Source organism: Elephantulus edwardii, unplaced genomic scaffold, assembly GCF_000299155.1.
Source record: "Elephantulus edwardii isolate Elephantulus edwardi_28Jun2011 unplaced genomic scaffold, EleEdw1.0 scaffold00094, whole genome shotgun sequence".
NCBI classification, from domain to species: Eukaryota; Metazoa; Chordata; class Mammalia; order Macroscelidea; family Macroscelididae; genus Elephantulus; species Elephantulus edwardii.
This window is the reverse complement of record NW_006399844.1, coordinates 5,875,955-5,893,428: the sequence shown is the minus strand read 5'-3', so window position 1 is coordinate 5,893,428 and position 17,474 is coordinate 5,875,955. Positions and strand designations below refer to the sequence as shown.

General features: G+C 37.2%; 1 protein-coding gene across 1 annotated transcript in view; it reads left to right on the top strand.

The window, feature by feature from the left end:
* Positions 1 to 17,474, top strand: part of NF1 (neurofibromin 1) — a 330,500-nt gene that overhangs the window by 143,146 nt on the left and 169,880 nt on the right. The window contains exons 12-14 of the mRNA XM_006891069.1: positions 9,677 to 9,790; positions 15,132 to 15,211; positions 16,940 to 17,063. Coding sequence (XP_006891131.1) covers positions 9,677 to 9,790; positions 15,132 to 15,211; positions 16,940 to 17,063 — 318 coding nt within the window. The remainder of the gene's footprint in view (positions 1 to 9,676; positions 9,791 to 15,131; positions 15,212 to 16,939; positions 17,064 to 17,474) is intronic.

The following is a 17,474-nucleotide window of genomic DNA, read 5'->3' as shown; positions in this document are numbered from 1 at the left end:
AGTTCCTTGTTTTCCAATGCAGCATAGTATTCCATTGTGCGAATATACCACAGCTTCTCTACCCATTCGTTTGTTGTTCTTATGCGCCATTGAGTCGCTTGAGACTCATAGCGACCTTATGTACAACAGCCCTAAATGCTGCTCTGTCCTGTGCCAATCACACTGTCTCTGACACACCCATCCTGACTACCCCAGTCACTAAATCAATCCACCTCATAGAGGGCCTTTCCCTCCTGTGTTGTCCCTCCACCCTACCAAGCATGATGTCCCTCTCCTAGGACAGGCCCCTCCTTATGTCCAAAGTATGTTAGACAGAGCCTCAGAATCCTTGCCTCCAGGGAGTCACCCGGTTTAACTCTTTCCAGGATGAATCTGTTTGTTTTCCTAGCAGTCCAGGGTACCCTCAATACTCTTCTCCAGCACCACAGCTCAAAGGCATCAATTCTCCTTCCATCCTCTTTAGTCACTGTCCAACTCTCTGCTGCATAAAAAGTGATAACAAAGACCATGGCCTGTATCAGACTCACCTTAGTCTCCAGAAAGACACCATTGCTCTTCAGTACTCTGGAGAGGTCCCTAACAGCAGACTTTTCCATCGTAATATGTCTTTTAATTCCCTGGCTACTGGTGCCAAGAATGTTGACTGTGCAGACAAGCAAACTAAAGCTGTGAACAATCTCAATCTCTTCACCATCCGGTGGTGAGAATCTTTGTCTTCTTGACATTGAGCTTCAATCCATATTGGAGGCTGCAATCCTTGACCCTCTGCAGCAAGCGCTTCAGGTCCTCCTCAGTTTCAGCAAGCAGGGTTGTGTCATCTGCATAACGCAGATTGTTGATGAATCTTCCACCAATCCTGACACCAGACTTCTCCTCATAGAGCCCAGCCTCCCGGATAATCTGTTCTGCACACATATTTAAAAGGTATGGAAACAGGACACATCCCTGGCGTACGCCCTTCCCAATTTTGAGCCATGAAGTGTTTCCTTGCTCTGTTCTGATGAACTTTGATAAATGACAATAGTTATTGAAAGACTTCAGGCCTTTTGTTCATAGGGCCGGCCACAGTGAGTCCTGCTCAACTTGACAGCAATCAACAACAAAAACGAGTTGTTAAGATATTAGCATATTTTTAAAGAGAACTGTTTCAAAGCACAATAGATAATAGTTTCTGCTAGAGAGGGAATTAAAAATTTAAAAATAATGAGTTAAAATTTTTAAACATACTAAATTGGCAAGTAATTTAAATATGGTAGCAAAAAGTGCTCTTGAATTCGGGGGAGGGGTGGAGAATTCTCTCATACATTGTTGGTAGAGCTGTACTCAGAAGAGTATCAGGAAAGAAATTTTTAAAAAATCTATACAGGTACACAAATAATTATGCTAAAGAATAATTGGCTTACAATCTGAAGAAAATAAGAAATAATTTTAATATAGTTGCAGTAATTAAAATGCTGAACATCATGTAAATTATTCTGGAATTTAAGCTAGGTTTAAATTTATAATGTGAATTTATTTATATAAACATTTAATCAAGAAGATTGTGGAGACACCTACTGTGACACTATGTGGATAACTGAGGAGGGCAAGAGAGGAGAAGAATAGAAATTGAATGAATAGACAAATAACACTACAAGGACTTAGACAAGAGGAGATAAATCGGGGAGGAATCTAGATCGCTAGATAGACAATAAGGCTATTGCAAGTTGTTGTTGTTAAGTGCCATCGAGTTGCAGGCGACTCATAGTGACCCTACGAAGGAGAGTCCTTGAGGCTTGGGTGCCTTTCATCCTCTTTCCTACACACACACACACACACACACACACACACATAATTTTAAAATAAAAAGGGGGAAAGGGGATGGAAGTAAAAAGATGAAATCACTAGAATAGCAGAGATTAGTGGGGAGATTGTAAAGTGAAGAAACAGGTAAGGTGTAATGTTGGCTTAAGACGGAGATAAGAATACCGAATCAATAGTAATTCATTATATAAAACACAATGTCCATGATTGCATAAAACAAAATATACATTCATGAAACAATGTATAACAATAATATGAAAGTGAATGATAGTATACATATTTTTTTAATTAAGAGGTAATTGACAGGAAAAAATAAAAAAGGATACACATGAACATATGAGTTGACATTGATTCCAATGTATAGTGACTTAATGTAGCATTAGTGTAATATAGAATTACTGCATAGATGCCCATAAGTATGTCCTTAAGGAAGTATTTCAACAGGAACTTTCTTCCAAAAATGTCTCTAAGTTAATTTGAACTAATAACTTTTTATTTAGCAGCTAAGTGTTTAACCATTTTCAATAATCTAGAACTCCTAAATTAAAACATATTCTCTAAATACAGATAATATATATGTTCCCCAAAAAGTTAATCATTGAATTTTCTCTTTAAATTAGATTGCTCTCATTATGGCAAAACAATAAACATACTATCATTCCTTTACTAGCAAAGAAATATTAAAGCCAATTATTTGTAAGACCAAAAAAAAAAGCCTTAGGTTTACTATGTGCCACTTACACACCCCCCCCCCAAAAATGTTCAATGCAATTACATGGTTGTAAAATGTTGAAATTAACAAAAGACAAAAATTTTGCTAAGTTCTTCCTTTTATTTTAAGTTGTACTGCTTATTTATAAATTCTGTTAATAAAAGTATAAAAATATATCAGATTAATGCATTTATTGCTAAGAAAAAGGCACATAAAATCATCTATTGCCTCATTTCCTTATCAAGACAGCAGTAGATTGGGGGGGAGGGGGGGAGTTATTATGAATGTTTAACAAGGTTCAAATTTTACTTGATGGATTTTTCACATATTCTATGCATTTCAAAAGCTCAGCTTGCTTTACAAATTTACATAAAATATTTTCTTTTTATAATAAAATAATTCATCTGTATTTTTTGCATATTTAGTTTAAGTAATTAGAAAATAACATGCCTTTGGGAGTCAATCTCCAAAAGCAGTTTAAGGACATAATTAAAGAATTATTACAGCTAAAAAAAGGGCAAGAGTTTAAGCTAAACTTGTCCCAACTTTGAAATGTAGCAACTAGAAGGGGCATTTAAAATGGAAATTATTTTTCTTTGCTGCCATCTAGTGGTTAGTTACACAACTTTTCTCAAAGAACCAAAACATGAATTCTCTGTGTCGTTTCTGACTCGTGAACCCTCCCTTTTTCATAGACAAGGACTTCTTTGTAGGGTTTTCATGACTATACTTTTTATGAAAGTTGTTCATCAGTCCTTTCTTCAGTGACACTGCTTGAGTGGATGCAGATCCCCAACCTTTAGCATAGAAATGTTACATAAATCATTTGTATCACACAAATCTTCAGAGTAGCCATAGGTAAATTTGTGAGCAATCTGTTGTAATTATTTGGTTATTTAATGTAAAAATTCCATTTCTTAATAATTGGGAAGAATATAGGAAAAATTATTAGGTAGTTTCATAAATTCTCCTTCCTCTAGTGTTCGTAGGGTATTCACAAAAGATATCTAAGGACAGCTCAAGAGGACAGAAAAGTATTATAATGGGATATGCAGAGCTGTAATTGGAGAATAAAAAGGGAAAAACTTGTTCTGTATTTCTCAAGCTGAGAGAACTGATAAACAATTTTAAGCCTTGAGTTACAATATTGAAAGATGCTACGGGCAATATTGAATGACCTTGACGGTATCGAAGATGGAAGGAATATACAGAATCACTGTACTAGAAAGAACTGATTGACAAATTTCAGCAAGTACCATATAAACAGGAGCTAGTGGTAATGAAGAAGGAAATATTGCAAGAGGAAGGCTGCACTGTAGATATTAGCAAAAAATAAGGCCTCAGGAATTGATGAGATACTAATGGGATTGTTTCAGTTAATAGATGCAGCCTTGGATGTGCTCATCACAGTCTATGCGAGGAAATTTGGAGGACAGCTGTCTGGCCAACATATTGGAAGGGATCTATATTTGTTCCCATTCCCAAGAAAGAGAATCCAACTGAATGTGGAAACTATGGAACAATGTCATTAATAGTATGTGTAAACAAAATACTGCTGAAGATCATACAAAAATGGCTAGAACAAGAAATAGATAGGAAACTCCCAGAAATTCAAGCAGAATTTAGAAGAGGCCATGGAACCAAGGGTATCATTACTGATGTAAAAGGGATCCTGGCTGAAAGTAAAGAATACCAGAAGAATGTCTATTTGTGATTTATTGACTGTGCAAAGACGTTTGACTGTGGCGATCATAACAAGTTGTGGCCGAAATTGAGGAGGATGGGCGTCCCAGAGCACTTAATTGTCCTCATGTGGAACTTGTTCCTGGATCAGGAGACTATTGTACGAACAGAGCAGGGGAACACTGCATGGTTTAAAATTAAAGGAGTGTGTCAGGGCTGTGTTCTCTCTCCATACCTATTTAATAAGTACACTGAGCAAATTTTTCAAGAAGCTGGACTCCATGAAGAGGAACGTGACATCAGGATTGGAGGGAGACTGATCAATAAACTGTTATGCAGATGACACAACCTTCCTTACTGAAAGTGAGGACGACTTGAAGCACTTGATGCAGAAGATCAAGGAATGCAGCCTTTGGTTTAAATTGCATCTCGGTGTCAAGAAAACAAAGATTCTTACCATTAGACAAATAGGCAACATTATGATGAGTGTTGAAGTGATTGAAAATGTCAACATCTTCATCTCTCTTGGATCCACAGTTAACACCAGCAATCCTGAAATAAGGTGATACATTGCACTGGGAAAATCTGCCGTTAGGGACCTCTTCAAATTATTGAGGAGTAATAATGTCAGTTTGAGGACTAAAGTGTGTCTTATTCAGGCCATAATCTTTTGGATCAGTTGCTGTGCATCTGAGAGCTGGACAGTGAATAAGGATGATAGTCTGGTGTTGGAGAAAAGCACTGAACATCCTATGGACAGCCAAGAAGACAAACAGATATGTTTTGGAGAGGGTGCAGCTGGAGTGCTCTTTGGAGGCAAGAATGATATGATATGAGGCAAGAATGATACTTTGAGCAAGTTGCTTAGAGGGATTATTCTTTGGAGAGGGACATGATGCTTGGAAGGGTGGAGAGTTGGTGAAGGAAAGGAAGACCCTTGATCTAGTGGACTGATGTGGACACTGTTGCAATGGGCTTTTATGTGTCAGAGTGAGGATGGCACAGGATAGAACAGGGTTCAGGTCTTGTTCATAGGGTTGTTAAAGAGTCTTATTCGACTCATCATCTAAAAACAATTTCACTAATGCTGTTTGTAAAGAAATAATATTTTAATGTCTATAGTAATATAATTAATATTATAATTAATAATAATATTGCTGTACTCATCCTTGTTACTCTTTCAGTTTTGCTTTTCTTATATTATGGTTAACTTTGAGAAGAATGGGAATCCCAGAACATTTATTTTGCTTATGTGAAACCTATACTTGGACAAGGAAGCAGTCCTTAAAACAGAGCAGGGAAACTACATGGCTCAAAATCAGGAAAGGAGTACATGAAGGCTGCGTCCTGTCTCCATATCTTTTCAGTCTAGATGCAGAATAGATAATTTGGGAGACTGGGCTTTGTGAGGAGGAATGTGGCATCAGGATTAGAGGAAAACTCATCAACAATCTACATTATGCAGATGACACAACCTTGCTTGCTGAAACTGAGGAAGAACTTATGTGCTTCCTGTTGAAGGTCAAGGACTGTAGTCTTCAGTATGGATTGAAGCACACTGTCAAGAAGACTAAGATTTCTCACCACTGGGCCACTTGGTGTGCTTGGAGAAGATATTGAGGTTAACAGTTACATCTTGCTTGGCTCCACAATCAACACTCTTGGCACCAGCAGTCAGGAAATCAAAAGATGAATTACATTAGGTAAATCTGTTGTCAGGGACCTTTCCAGATTACTGAGAAGCAGTGATGTCTGTCTAGAGACTAAGGTGAGCCTGAACCAGGCCATAGTCTTCACAATTACTTGTTATGCATCAGAGAGCTCGGCAGTGACTAAGGATGACATAAGAAGAGTCGATGCCTTTGAGTTATGGTGCTAGAGAAGAGTCTTGAACATACCATGGACTGCCAAGAAAACAAATAGATCTAACTTGGAGAGGGTGAAACCCAAGTTTCTCCTGGATTTTGGAGTTCCTTCTCATATACTTTGGGCACGTGGCTGGGAAGGAGAAGGACATCATGCTTGGAAGTGGTGGAGGGACAGTGTAGGAGAGGAAGATCTGGATGAGATGGATTGATACAGCAACTGGGGCAATTAGGATAGGTGTGTCAGAGTCATTGAGACTGGGTCGGGACAGGGCGGGCTTCAGAGACTCTCTACATAGGGTTGCCATGAGTCACAGATTACTCTACTGCCCATAACAACAACTTTATTTCTCATTTTCCAGGAGTTTTCTCTGCATTGAAATGGTGATCTTTTGCAAAAACAAATCTGTTCATACTGTTATTCAAATTGCTCTTGGGTGGAAGTTAAACTCTAATTGGGCTTACAAGGTCATGAATAGGTTTGAGACATTGAACACTAATGATTGAAGAGCAAATGAGTTGTGGAATGACATCAGGTATATCCATGAAGAGAGGAGAAGGCCATTACATAGGGGTGAAAGAAAATAACAAAATGGATGTCGTGAGAAACTCTGAGAACTGCACTAGGACATTGTGAGGCCAAAACAAAGGGAAGGCTTGCCGAAGTGATGGAGAGGAACAAATTTCAAAGGACAACATGAGAAGACAAAGCAAAGTATTATATTAATATGTGCAAAGACCTGACCTGGACTTAGAAAACCACAAGGGAAGAACTTTTTCAGCTTTCTTCAAGCTGAATTAACTGAAGAACATACTTAAACATTGAGTTGCAGTGCTAAAGAATGCCATACGCAAAACCCTTCATTGATCTAGGAAACATCAAAAGAAGATGGAAAGAATACAGTTGAGTCATTGTACCATAGAACCATTTTAGGAAATAGCATATTGTTAAGAACCAGTGGTGATGATGGAAGATATTTGAGTGACATTGAAGACATTGGGAAAAAAATAAAGTCCTAGGAGTTGACGGGATACCAACTGACCTGCTTCTACAGACAGATAACAGCCCTGGATATACTCACCAGGCTCATTAAGAACTGGCACAGACTGAAAGAAATTGGTGTTTGTCACCATTCCCTAGAAAGGTGATCCCCATGGAATGTAGACGTTACCAATATCAAACGCACATGCAAGTAAAATATTAATGAGGATTATTAAAAAATGGATAAAGCAGTACATTGATGGAGACCCACCAGAGATTCTAGCTGTATTTAAAAGAGGCATGACACTAGGAATATCAGTGCTGATGTCAAATTGATCTTGGCTGAAAGCAGACAGTACCAGAAGGTTGTCTACTTGTGTCTTATGGACTGTGCAAAGGCTGTATTATGTCTGTGGGTCATAACAAATTGTGGATAACAAATAGGAACCCCAGATCATTTAATTGTGTGCATGTAAACCTTCTACCTAGACCAGGAAGTTGTTGTTTGAACAGAGCAAGGGAATACAGCATGGTTTAAAATCAGGAAAGTTGTACAGCAAAGCTATTTCTTTTCCCCCATAATTGATCTCTGTTTCAAACAAATCATTTGAGATGCTGGACTATATCAAGATCTTTATATGCATCAAGATTGGAGGAAGACTCACAAGCAACCTACATTATGGAGAAGATAATTACCTTGCCTGTTGGAAGTGAGGAGGAAGTCAAGAGTGCTTGCTGCAAAATATCAAGAACTACAGCTTCATATGGATTATATCTCAACATTAAGAACATAGAAATCCTCACCACTAGACCACTAGGCAACATCATAATAGATGGAGAAAAGATAGAAATTGTTAATGACTTTATCTTATTTAAAGATCCACAATTTGTGTCCTTGGTACCAGCAGCTAGGAGATCAAAAGAGGCATTGCAATGGGAAAGCTCTCCATTTAGAGACCTCTCTTCAAAGTGCTAGAGAGTTAGGTTGTCAGTTTAAAACCATGGCTTTTCCAGTAACTTGATATGCCTCTGAGAGTTGGGCAGTGAATGAAGACATAGAATAATGCTTTTGAGTTGTGGTGCTAGAGAAGAGCACTAAACATCCCTTGGACTGCCAAGAGAACAAATGATATGTGTTGGAGAGAGAGTACGCAAGATAGTCTCGGAGGGAAGGGTGGTAAAATGTCTCCCATTGGGTGTATTGTTAGGAGGGGCTAGTCCTTGGGAAAAGGCATGCTTGGAAAGGTGGAGGCTTAGAGAAGGAGGGGAAGGTAGATTGACAAAGTAAGTATAACAATGAGCTCTACTGTGGCAGAGATGATGACTATACAAGATAGGACAGGGTTCAGATACATTGTTCTTAAAGTTGCTATGAGTCATAATCGACTAGACAACAACTACTTAGCAACAACTCTTAACTACCCCTTTTGACACATTTAACATCATGCTCTTCTTTGATAGTAGGGTTGTAGTTTGGACATGTTCATTACTGGATGAAGAGGCTGATCATGTAGTCTCTTCAACCAACATGCATTTTTTTTAACCTTTGATCACAGTTATATCTGTCAAAACCAGTGAGTCCCAAAGGAGAGTTTTAAAAGCTCTCTCTAGCCTCCCATACACCTACTCTTCACTTAGTGAATATCTTGTTAACCTGGCATTTCACATTTACAGCCAGTTTGATCTGAGCCTCATCCTAAGCTGCAACTAGAGGCCCCAGAACAACCAGGTAACCAGGTTAGGTAACCAAGTCATAAGGAATGGCAGTGAGTTGGCTTTCATGTGTGCATCATATTTGAGTCCAGCCACTAAGTATGGTGGGAGAGCACAATGTCGTAAGTGGATAGGTGGAGACTGAGGGAGAGCCTTTAGGTACCAGAAAAGTTGATGGAAAGGCTTGAAGGGAGGAAGAGGAAGAACTGTAGGGCCGGGGCTGATGGAGGATGAGTGCAGTCCCTGCCCAAGGCATAAAATGTATAGGGAACAAGTGGAATTCTGCCCAGGGCAGGTGGCAGGAGAATGGTGAGCAACACCCCACCACTACCCTCAGTGGTGATGAGAAAGGTTGCTCTGACTATTCACCCTACTCACATCCTAAGACATGCCAGAGATACCAGTAGATGGTGAGTGATAGGGTTTGGGGTACAGGTAAAAAGTAGGACATGGTCCTTGACACAACTATAATGTTGATTTTGTGAAATTACTTAGTCTTTGGAACCTAATCATGCTAATAAGTGAAGAGTAAGCTTCTTAATACAATTTCTTAATTAAAAATTTGATGGTTAAGTTTTGGATTTTTTAATAAGACTTTCTAGAAACTTTACATTGATGTTTAACTATAGATGTAGGTAAAGACAATCCTTAACAGAAGTAGTTTTAATTATTTAAAATAGAATTATTACTTCAATTGAAATATAATTTAGACACTATAAGATTCAGTTTTTTAACATGTACAGTTCAGAGAGTTTTAGTATAGCCACAGGATTGTGTCACAATTACCACTAACTCATTTTTGTCATGTTATAAAAAAACCTGGCCCCAGGTTTTTGTCACTCTTGATTCACTCCTCATCCTCCCAGCCACTGGCAGTTGACTTTATTTTTTAAATTGACATTTCATTTTTCTTTGCAGAATCCAAGAAAACAGGGGCCTGAAACTCAAGGCAGTACAGCAGAATTAATTACAGGACTCGTCCAACTGGTCCCACAGTCACACATGCCGGAAATCGCTCAGGAAGCAATGGAGGTAAAGGGAAAACACATTCTAGCCTCTTGGGGGGAAAAGATTATAATTACAAATGTTCTTGATGTTTCTTTGGTGTGTGATTGGTATAAAAGGTAGGTAGATATAATTTCTGTAAATGTTCTATTTGTTTTTTTTTTACACTTTAAAAATTTCTACTGGGAGAGTTTATTTTTTACTGAAATAGAAGGTTTATTTATATATATATATCACAGTGTTGAACATGTTAAATTTTTTAACTGTGAGCTTACTTTCTTTGGTTTTTCTTTTTTTATTTTATGGTAGCTTACTTTTAAAAAATTCTTAGGGAGCTCTGGTGGCCTAGTGGCAAGAAGTTGCACTGCAATCCCAAAGGCACACGGTTTGAATCCACCTGATGCTCTGCTGGAGAAGGAGGGGCAGTCTCCTCCTGTACCAGTCAGATCTGATTTGATGATACACACAAAATATAGTGAAAAATTAAATTTTTTTTTAAAAAATTCTTAATATATGTATTAAATTTTTTTTACTAAAATACAATCTAAATACAAAGCTCATTATTTTAAAGTACAATTCAGTGGATTTTAGTTTCACAAGACTGCTGCAACCGTTATCATCATCTGGTTGTTGAATGGTTTTTGTCACCACAGAAATAAGCCATGTGATTTCCCCACTCCCCTGTGGCACCCAACTCTGGCAAACACAAATTTACCTTTGTTTTTATGGATATGCATATTCTGGACACTGTATGGAATTGCACAAATATGTAGCCATTTGTATATGTGTCACTTCTTTCACTAACATGCTCTCAAATTTCTCCCTTGTAGAAAGCATATGTCAGAAGTTATTTCTTTTTATGGCTGAATAATAGACCCTTGAAAAGGTGTGTGTACACACACACACACACACACACACACACACACACACACGCGCAGAGTTTCTCTTTTCTTCGGTTATTGGATGCTTGACTATTTTTTCTCTCGTTTGTTATGTTATAAATAATTTTTTTTTCTCGTTTGTTACTATAAATAATTCCACTATGAACATTCAAGTGTCATTTTTATGTGGACATATCCTTTGATTATGGACCTGAGTTGAATTGGAGGATCTTATGGTAATTTTTTGTTTTATTTTTTCAGTAGGTGCCAAACTTTCCCAGTTTCTGACTTCTCCACCTTCTCACTAATCTTGTTACTGTCTTTTTATAGCCAACCTAGAGAATGTAAATGCTGTTGAATTTTGTAAAAATGATTTTTATGATGATTAATTATACTGATTGTATCAGTAAAAATGTATAGCAGAAAGTTCCAGTACTCCTTGTTACACACATTGCTTCTATTGTGTGTATAGTAGGGAGTTCTGGTGGCCTAGTATAAAGAGTTGGGTTACCTACTCAAAGGCAATTCTGCAGCCACCCTGTAAAAGAAAGGTGGTCAGTCTCCTTTTGGGTGATTTATGGCCTCTGAAAACCCACTGGAGGTTCAGCTGTGAATCAATTTCAACTCAGCAGAACATAACAGCAACAACATGGTATACATTGCTGTTGGTCTTATAAAAGTATTGTATTCCTTTGCTTTGTTTTTGGATAGGCCTTTATTTAGTCTGATAATTTCATACCTGTGATTTTTTTTTATCCCATGAATACAATTCAGTAGGAGGAAAAAAACCCCCTAAAAACTACACACAGAGATTTTTATTGCTCTCATTTACAATAGAAGGATATTAAGAAAGCTTTAAATAATCACTTGCAAAAGTAACTATTTCAGGTTGGCAAACTGCTAAACATCCATTCAGACATACCAGTATATACTATATAATAATATGCTATGTTTACAGCATTATTAAATATATGTGGGGGAGAATGGACCATAAAAAGGAAAATAATCAGGTTAAGGCAGAAAGAAGGTTAAAGCTTTTTCTTTCAAATGTTAAAAATATATTATCAAGCAAATATAAATGAAGAATTTGCTATTTTTTTAAAAAAACCTAAAATATCTCAACTATACTAAGATTTTGTCTGTTAATAACAAAATTGAATTTTCTCTTTGATGTGAGTTTTATCTATGTAACTTTTGACTTATTTTTCTCACAGTGGCTTATTTTCTTTAATTATCTAAAAGTAATTGTAATAAAGTGCTTACAGTAACATAAGATAATTATAATCCTTACATTATAACTTTTGAGTTTATAAAGTGACCCAAAGTTAAAACAACTATGAGATAACATCTTACCCCCGTCAGAGTTGCAAAATTTAACAGAACAGCAAGAAACAAATGCTTGCGAGGTTGTGGAGAAACTGGAACCCTTATTGACTGTTGGTTGGAGTGTAAAATGCTGCAACCACTGTTCAAGGTGGAATGGTGCTTTCTCAAAAAGTTGCAAATAGAGATACCATTCGACCCAGCAGTTTCACTACTGGGAATATACCCCAAAGAGACCATTATTGACATCCAAGCAGATATGTGCACACCCATGTTTATCGTGGCTTTGTTTCCAATAGCAAGGAGTTGAAATCAACCTAAGTGCCCATCAACAAATGAATGGATAGAGAAGCTGTGGTATTTTCACACAATGGAATACTATGCTGCATTGAAAAACAAGGAACTCATGCAATATTATTCAAAATGGGTGACCCTGGAGGACATTATGCTGAGTGAAGTATCCCAGTCACAAAAGGACAAATACTGCATGGTGCCACTGTTGTAAAAGCAGAACTGACCTTGGGGTTGGGAGGAGACTGAGAAGGATGGGTTTAATAATGTATACTGCATTGGCACAGATGAGCGGGAAAAACTGTTTAAGAGGGAAAATTATTAGGGATTTTTGTCATGATAGGAGTACAGAGGGAAGGCAATATAGTGGAGCCGACCTGGGGGGAGGGATTGTAAGACAATGAAAGACTTTTTCTTTTACTTTTCCAAGAGGGTAGTGTACTGGTGGGAGGGTTGGGAAGGGAGAAAAGTGCAACAATGATTGAATGGAAATCCAAAGTCTCTGTAAATTTTCATTGAAATTAATAATAAATTAAAAAAAAAATAAATAAAGTGACCCAAAGTTAGACATAGGATTTTTGTTAGGGTGAGGCAGGTTATTTGTGCATCATCCATTTGCAGTTTATCCATTCTATTTGGTTTTCTTTTTTTAAAGGGAAAATTGTCTGAATTTGTCCCAAATATTAAAATGTGTATAGGGTAATAAACAATCACCAAATAGATTGGCCTTTGAAAGGAATGTATAAAAATTAGTAGTGTTCACCTCAGGGAAAGGGTGATAGAATTGAGATTAGGGTGAGGTCTGTTTGAAGAAACAGTCTTGTTTGACTCTATTTTTCATGGTGAAGAGTGGTATATTTTGAAGGAAACATTAAATGCCTTTTAATATTTTTGAACCAAATTCCATTTTTAATTAAGTCTTTGGTAAATTGATATTTTAGGGTGACTATAAAATATAAGATATTTGCTGTCCTCTTCCTCATTTTAAAAAAAGAATCTTGTTCCAGAAGAATTTGTGGCAGACAAGATTACCTTTTGCTTTTCCTTAAAAGTAAAATAATGCTCTATTTATTAATACTGGTGTGCTCGCCTTATTAGGGATTTGACTTTATCTTCCATAGAGTTCTTTGATATTTATTCAAATAATTTTATTTCTATATCAGTTTGAGCACGTATATATTCTATTCTGAAGCCATCAGTCATTTTAACTTTATATATTGTGTTGAATTTTGAATACACTGTCAAATAAACCTCAATTCATGGCAGTCCCATGCCCAGCAAGATCCTGTTGTGACTGTAGAATTTTCATGGGAAGTAGGTTTCCAGCCTTTCCTTCCAGTCTAACTTCCCATTCTTTTCTCAGACCTTTGGGGATTTCCAGAGTTTCTCTCTTTGCTTTTTCTTATGTGGATGCTACATGGAAACTTTGTTTAAGCCTTTTGCATGTTCTTAAAAGTAAAAACCTCAAAATCACTGCCACTGAATTGATTCTCACTTATAGGAACCCTCCGTCAGATTTCTGATTTCCTGAATCTTAACAGGAAAAGTCTTCTAGTCTTTTTTTCCCAAGGAGCCACTAATGAATTCAGACTGCCAGAGACTTGAAGCCTTCTGGTCAGAAGCACAAACACTGTGGACTGTCACAATAGAGCTCCTTCTGTTGTTGTTAGGTGCCACTGGGTCAAGTACGACACAGCGATCCTGTGTCATCCTCATCATCTCTGACATACTTGAACCCATTGCAGTAGTCATTAAGTCACTTGAACTGCTTGAGGGTCGTCTTCTCTTTTGCCAACCTTCCATCTTTCCAAGTTTGCCTCCAAGGAATAACTTTTCCTGACAACATCTTCAAAGTATGGTGAAGTAAAGCTTTGTCATCTTTGCCTCAAAGGAGTGTTCTGACTGCACTTTTTCCAAGGCATATCTGTTTGTCCTTTTGGCAGTCCACAGGATATTCAGTACTCTTCTTTAGCACTGCCACAACTCGGATGCATCAGTTCTTCTGTCACACTAAAAAAAACATGACTTGAACTAACATCATTGCTTCTGTGTTTAGGGAGCATGCAGACCTGCGCTGACATAGATATTGGCGATAGTTGAAGTACCTTACTGGGAGTTGACTCCAGGTCTCCCTCCTGGAAAGTGAAAAGTATGCCACTGAACCACCGCAGCCCTCAATTTATTTGCAAATCTTTTTTTTTTTTTGACAGTTTTATAACTTTATTTGACAATCAGCTGTTAGTTTTCGTCCACATTGATGGTCTGTAGATTTTTGAAAGTGGTGACGGGTACATAGGTAACCAGTGTATACAGCTTGTTTGGGGAATCTTCATCCTCATTACGTTTTCTGGACAATCGTACATGGATGCAGTATGAGACATTCCTTATTCCTTTGGCCCAGACAGCTTTGTTAAGCCTGGTGTCAGTGCGAACATCCTGGCGTTCCCATCTCCTTTAGTGCCTGAGGAGCATGCTTCTTAAATCTCACTCCATGGATGCACGTGTGAATGTTTATGGTGTGCTCTCTGGTCACCACTTCGCTGATGGCAGAACGGCCTTTCTTCTTCTCACCACCCTTTGCGGAGGCCTTAGCGCTGGGACCAGGCTGGAAAATATGCAAGTCTTTTAAAAGAAGAATAAAGGAATAAAAGTATTTCATTCTGTATAGAGTTGGGTTGTGTTTTTTTTTTTTTTTTTAATCTTTCAGTTGCTGTTTTCCTAGACATATGGATTTCAACTTTCTCTTATTCCTTTTTCTTTACATGGAGGCTACAGTTTAATAACTCACATTGTGTTAGCATTTGTAAGATAGCTAGGTTATCTGTTTTTTTGCATTTTTTCAAGTAAAGGTCTTCTTTTTCTCTCTTTTACAGGCCCTGCTGGTTCTTCATCAGCTAGATAGCATTGATTTGTGGAATCCTGATGCTCCTGTAGAAACGTTTTGGGAGATTAGGTATATATACTTTTATTTTTTTAGTTCAATTATAAAGCATTATTTTGTGTTTTATCTTTCAACAGTAGCTATAGTTCAGTAGTGCTTAGCTCATTGGAAAACTTTACCCACTTGTACCTATAGAAGTTTAATGATTGTGCATTTTATTTGACTTGAAATTGTTAATTAGAATTTTTTAAAAATTTTACCTATAAAAGCAATGTCACAGCAATTTAGAAAGTAAATTTTTAAAAATTGAAAATTTTTAAGATTGTACTAAAATTTATTACTCAACCAAACTTGTAATCATTGCTCTTGAGTCAGAAGCAAATCATGTCTGATCCACTGGTGATTTTTCTGAGGCTGTAAATTACAAGGGAGGAGGTTGCTTCGGTTGAACCGCTGGTGGATGCACATCACTAGATAGGTGTCACTTTTGGACACTAGATAGGTGCACACAGCTCTTTATCGACTGGGCCACCATTTAGTGTGCTCACTTCTATTTCATATTTATGTAGTTTTAAGTACACGTCTAGTACATTTTGCAGTTATAAAACATAAAAACCAGACTGAAGGCCATTGAGTCATTTCTTATGGTAGCCCTCCATCAGGTTTCCAGGGGTAAAACGCTCATCTTTCTCCCATAGAGGAACTGGTTCATTTGAATTGCCAACCCTTTGGCCACCAAAGCATTAAAATTTTTGGCTCTTAATACTATGTTTCAGGGAGCTCTGATGGTTAAGGAGTAGTACTGTTAACCCAAAGGCATGTGGTTCAAATCCACCAGCTACTCCATGGGAGAAAGATGAACATTTTTCTCACGTGTGATTTATTGCCTCAAAAAACTCTCTTGAAGGTCAGCCGTGAGTCAGTTTGACTCTGTGGTACACAACAACTATTACAATAGTATGTTTCAGTGTTTTAAATAATGATCTTGAATAAATTTTTGTATGATAGGAGTTCTTGACAACTTAGTTGTAGACTTAACATAGAAGGCAAAATAATGGGCAAAATTTTATAATCTTCTACTTAGGTTTGAAAATTGTCTTTTAATAACTACAAAGACAGCACCTCGGGGAAAATCTAAATGTATAAGCCTTCAATATTGCTTCTGTATTATCATAAACACAGTCAGTTTTGTAGACTGGCATTAAATCCTAGCCTTTTGAGGCTTCTGTAACAACTCTGCTGTTGGAATGTGAAAGCAGCCATAGACAAGTGTGTAAATGAATTGCTGTGGCATTGTTTCAGTAAAGCTTTATTTACAAAAGCCTGTGGTAGTTTGGATTTAGCCTAGCAGTTTACTCATTCCTACTCTAAAGCGTTGAGTTTATATAAAAATTGCTATGCACATTGTCCATAATTTTTTTTTAGCCTGTTGTAAGGATGTGGCTACAGAAATGGAGTAGTTAGAGTTTTTAGGAAGTGGGAATACTTGCTGCTTTTTACTATATTGAAGCCCTATTCCTTTATGATGCTATTAACATTTTGGCAACTATTTCCTTAAAAGTGACCCTGTTGTTATTGTTACATATCATTGAGTTGACTACAACTCTTAGTGACCCAGTGAACAAAAACTCTGAACCCTGCCCTATCCTGAGGCAGTCTCACTGTCTTTAACACAGCTGCCTCCAGTGTAACGTAGCTCTAGACACAAAAATCAGCCTTTCTAGATCTGTGTTCATGAAAAGAAAATACTATTCTTTTGTATTGATGATATTGATAACAATGAACTTTATGTTACTGCAGCTCACAAATGCTTTTTTACATCTGCAAGAAATTAACTAGTCATCAAATGCTTAGTAGCACAGAAATTCTCAAATGGTTGCGGGAAATTTTGATCTGCAGAAATAAATTTCTTCTTAAGAACAAGGTAAGTAAAATGACATCTTTAAAAATGAAAAGTATTTAGAATGTAATGAAAGATTAAGTAAGTGTTCATTAGCCTAGTTACGTCCTATTCCAGCATCTTCATTTTACAGAATCCTCATAGAATTATATGTGCAGTGTATTGGGGTCCACAAGTTAACATTTAGAAATTATTCTGAAGTTTTCGCTCTATAGCCACAATGTTCATGATTCTAGTAGTTAAATTAGGAATCTGTAGCATAGGATGAAAAGAGTGAAGATGACTTGGATAAAAAGTAGGTTAACAATATATTCCATCTTTACTCTCAAGTTGATAACCAAGACTCACATCTTCTGGCTTGGCTAGTCCAGACAATTATCACTTATCAGGAAGCTGAAAGGAAGAAGTTGAGAATCTTCAGTCTAGGATTATTTA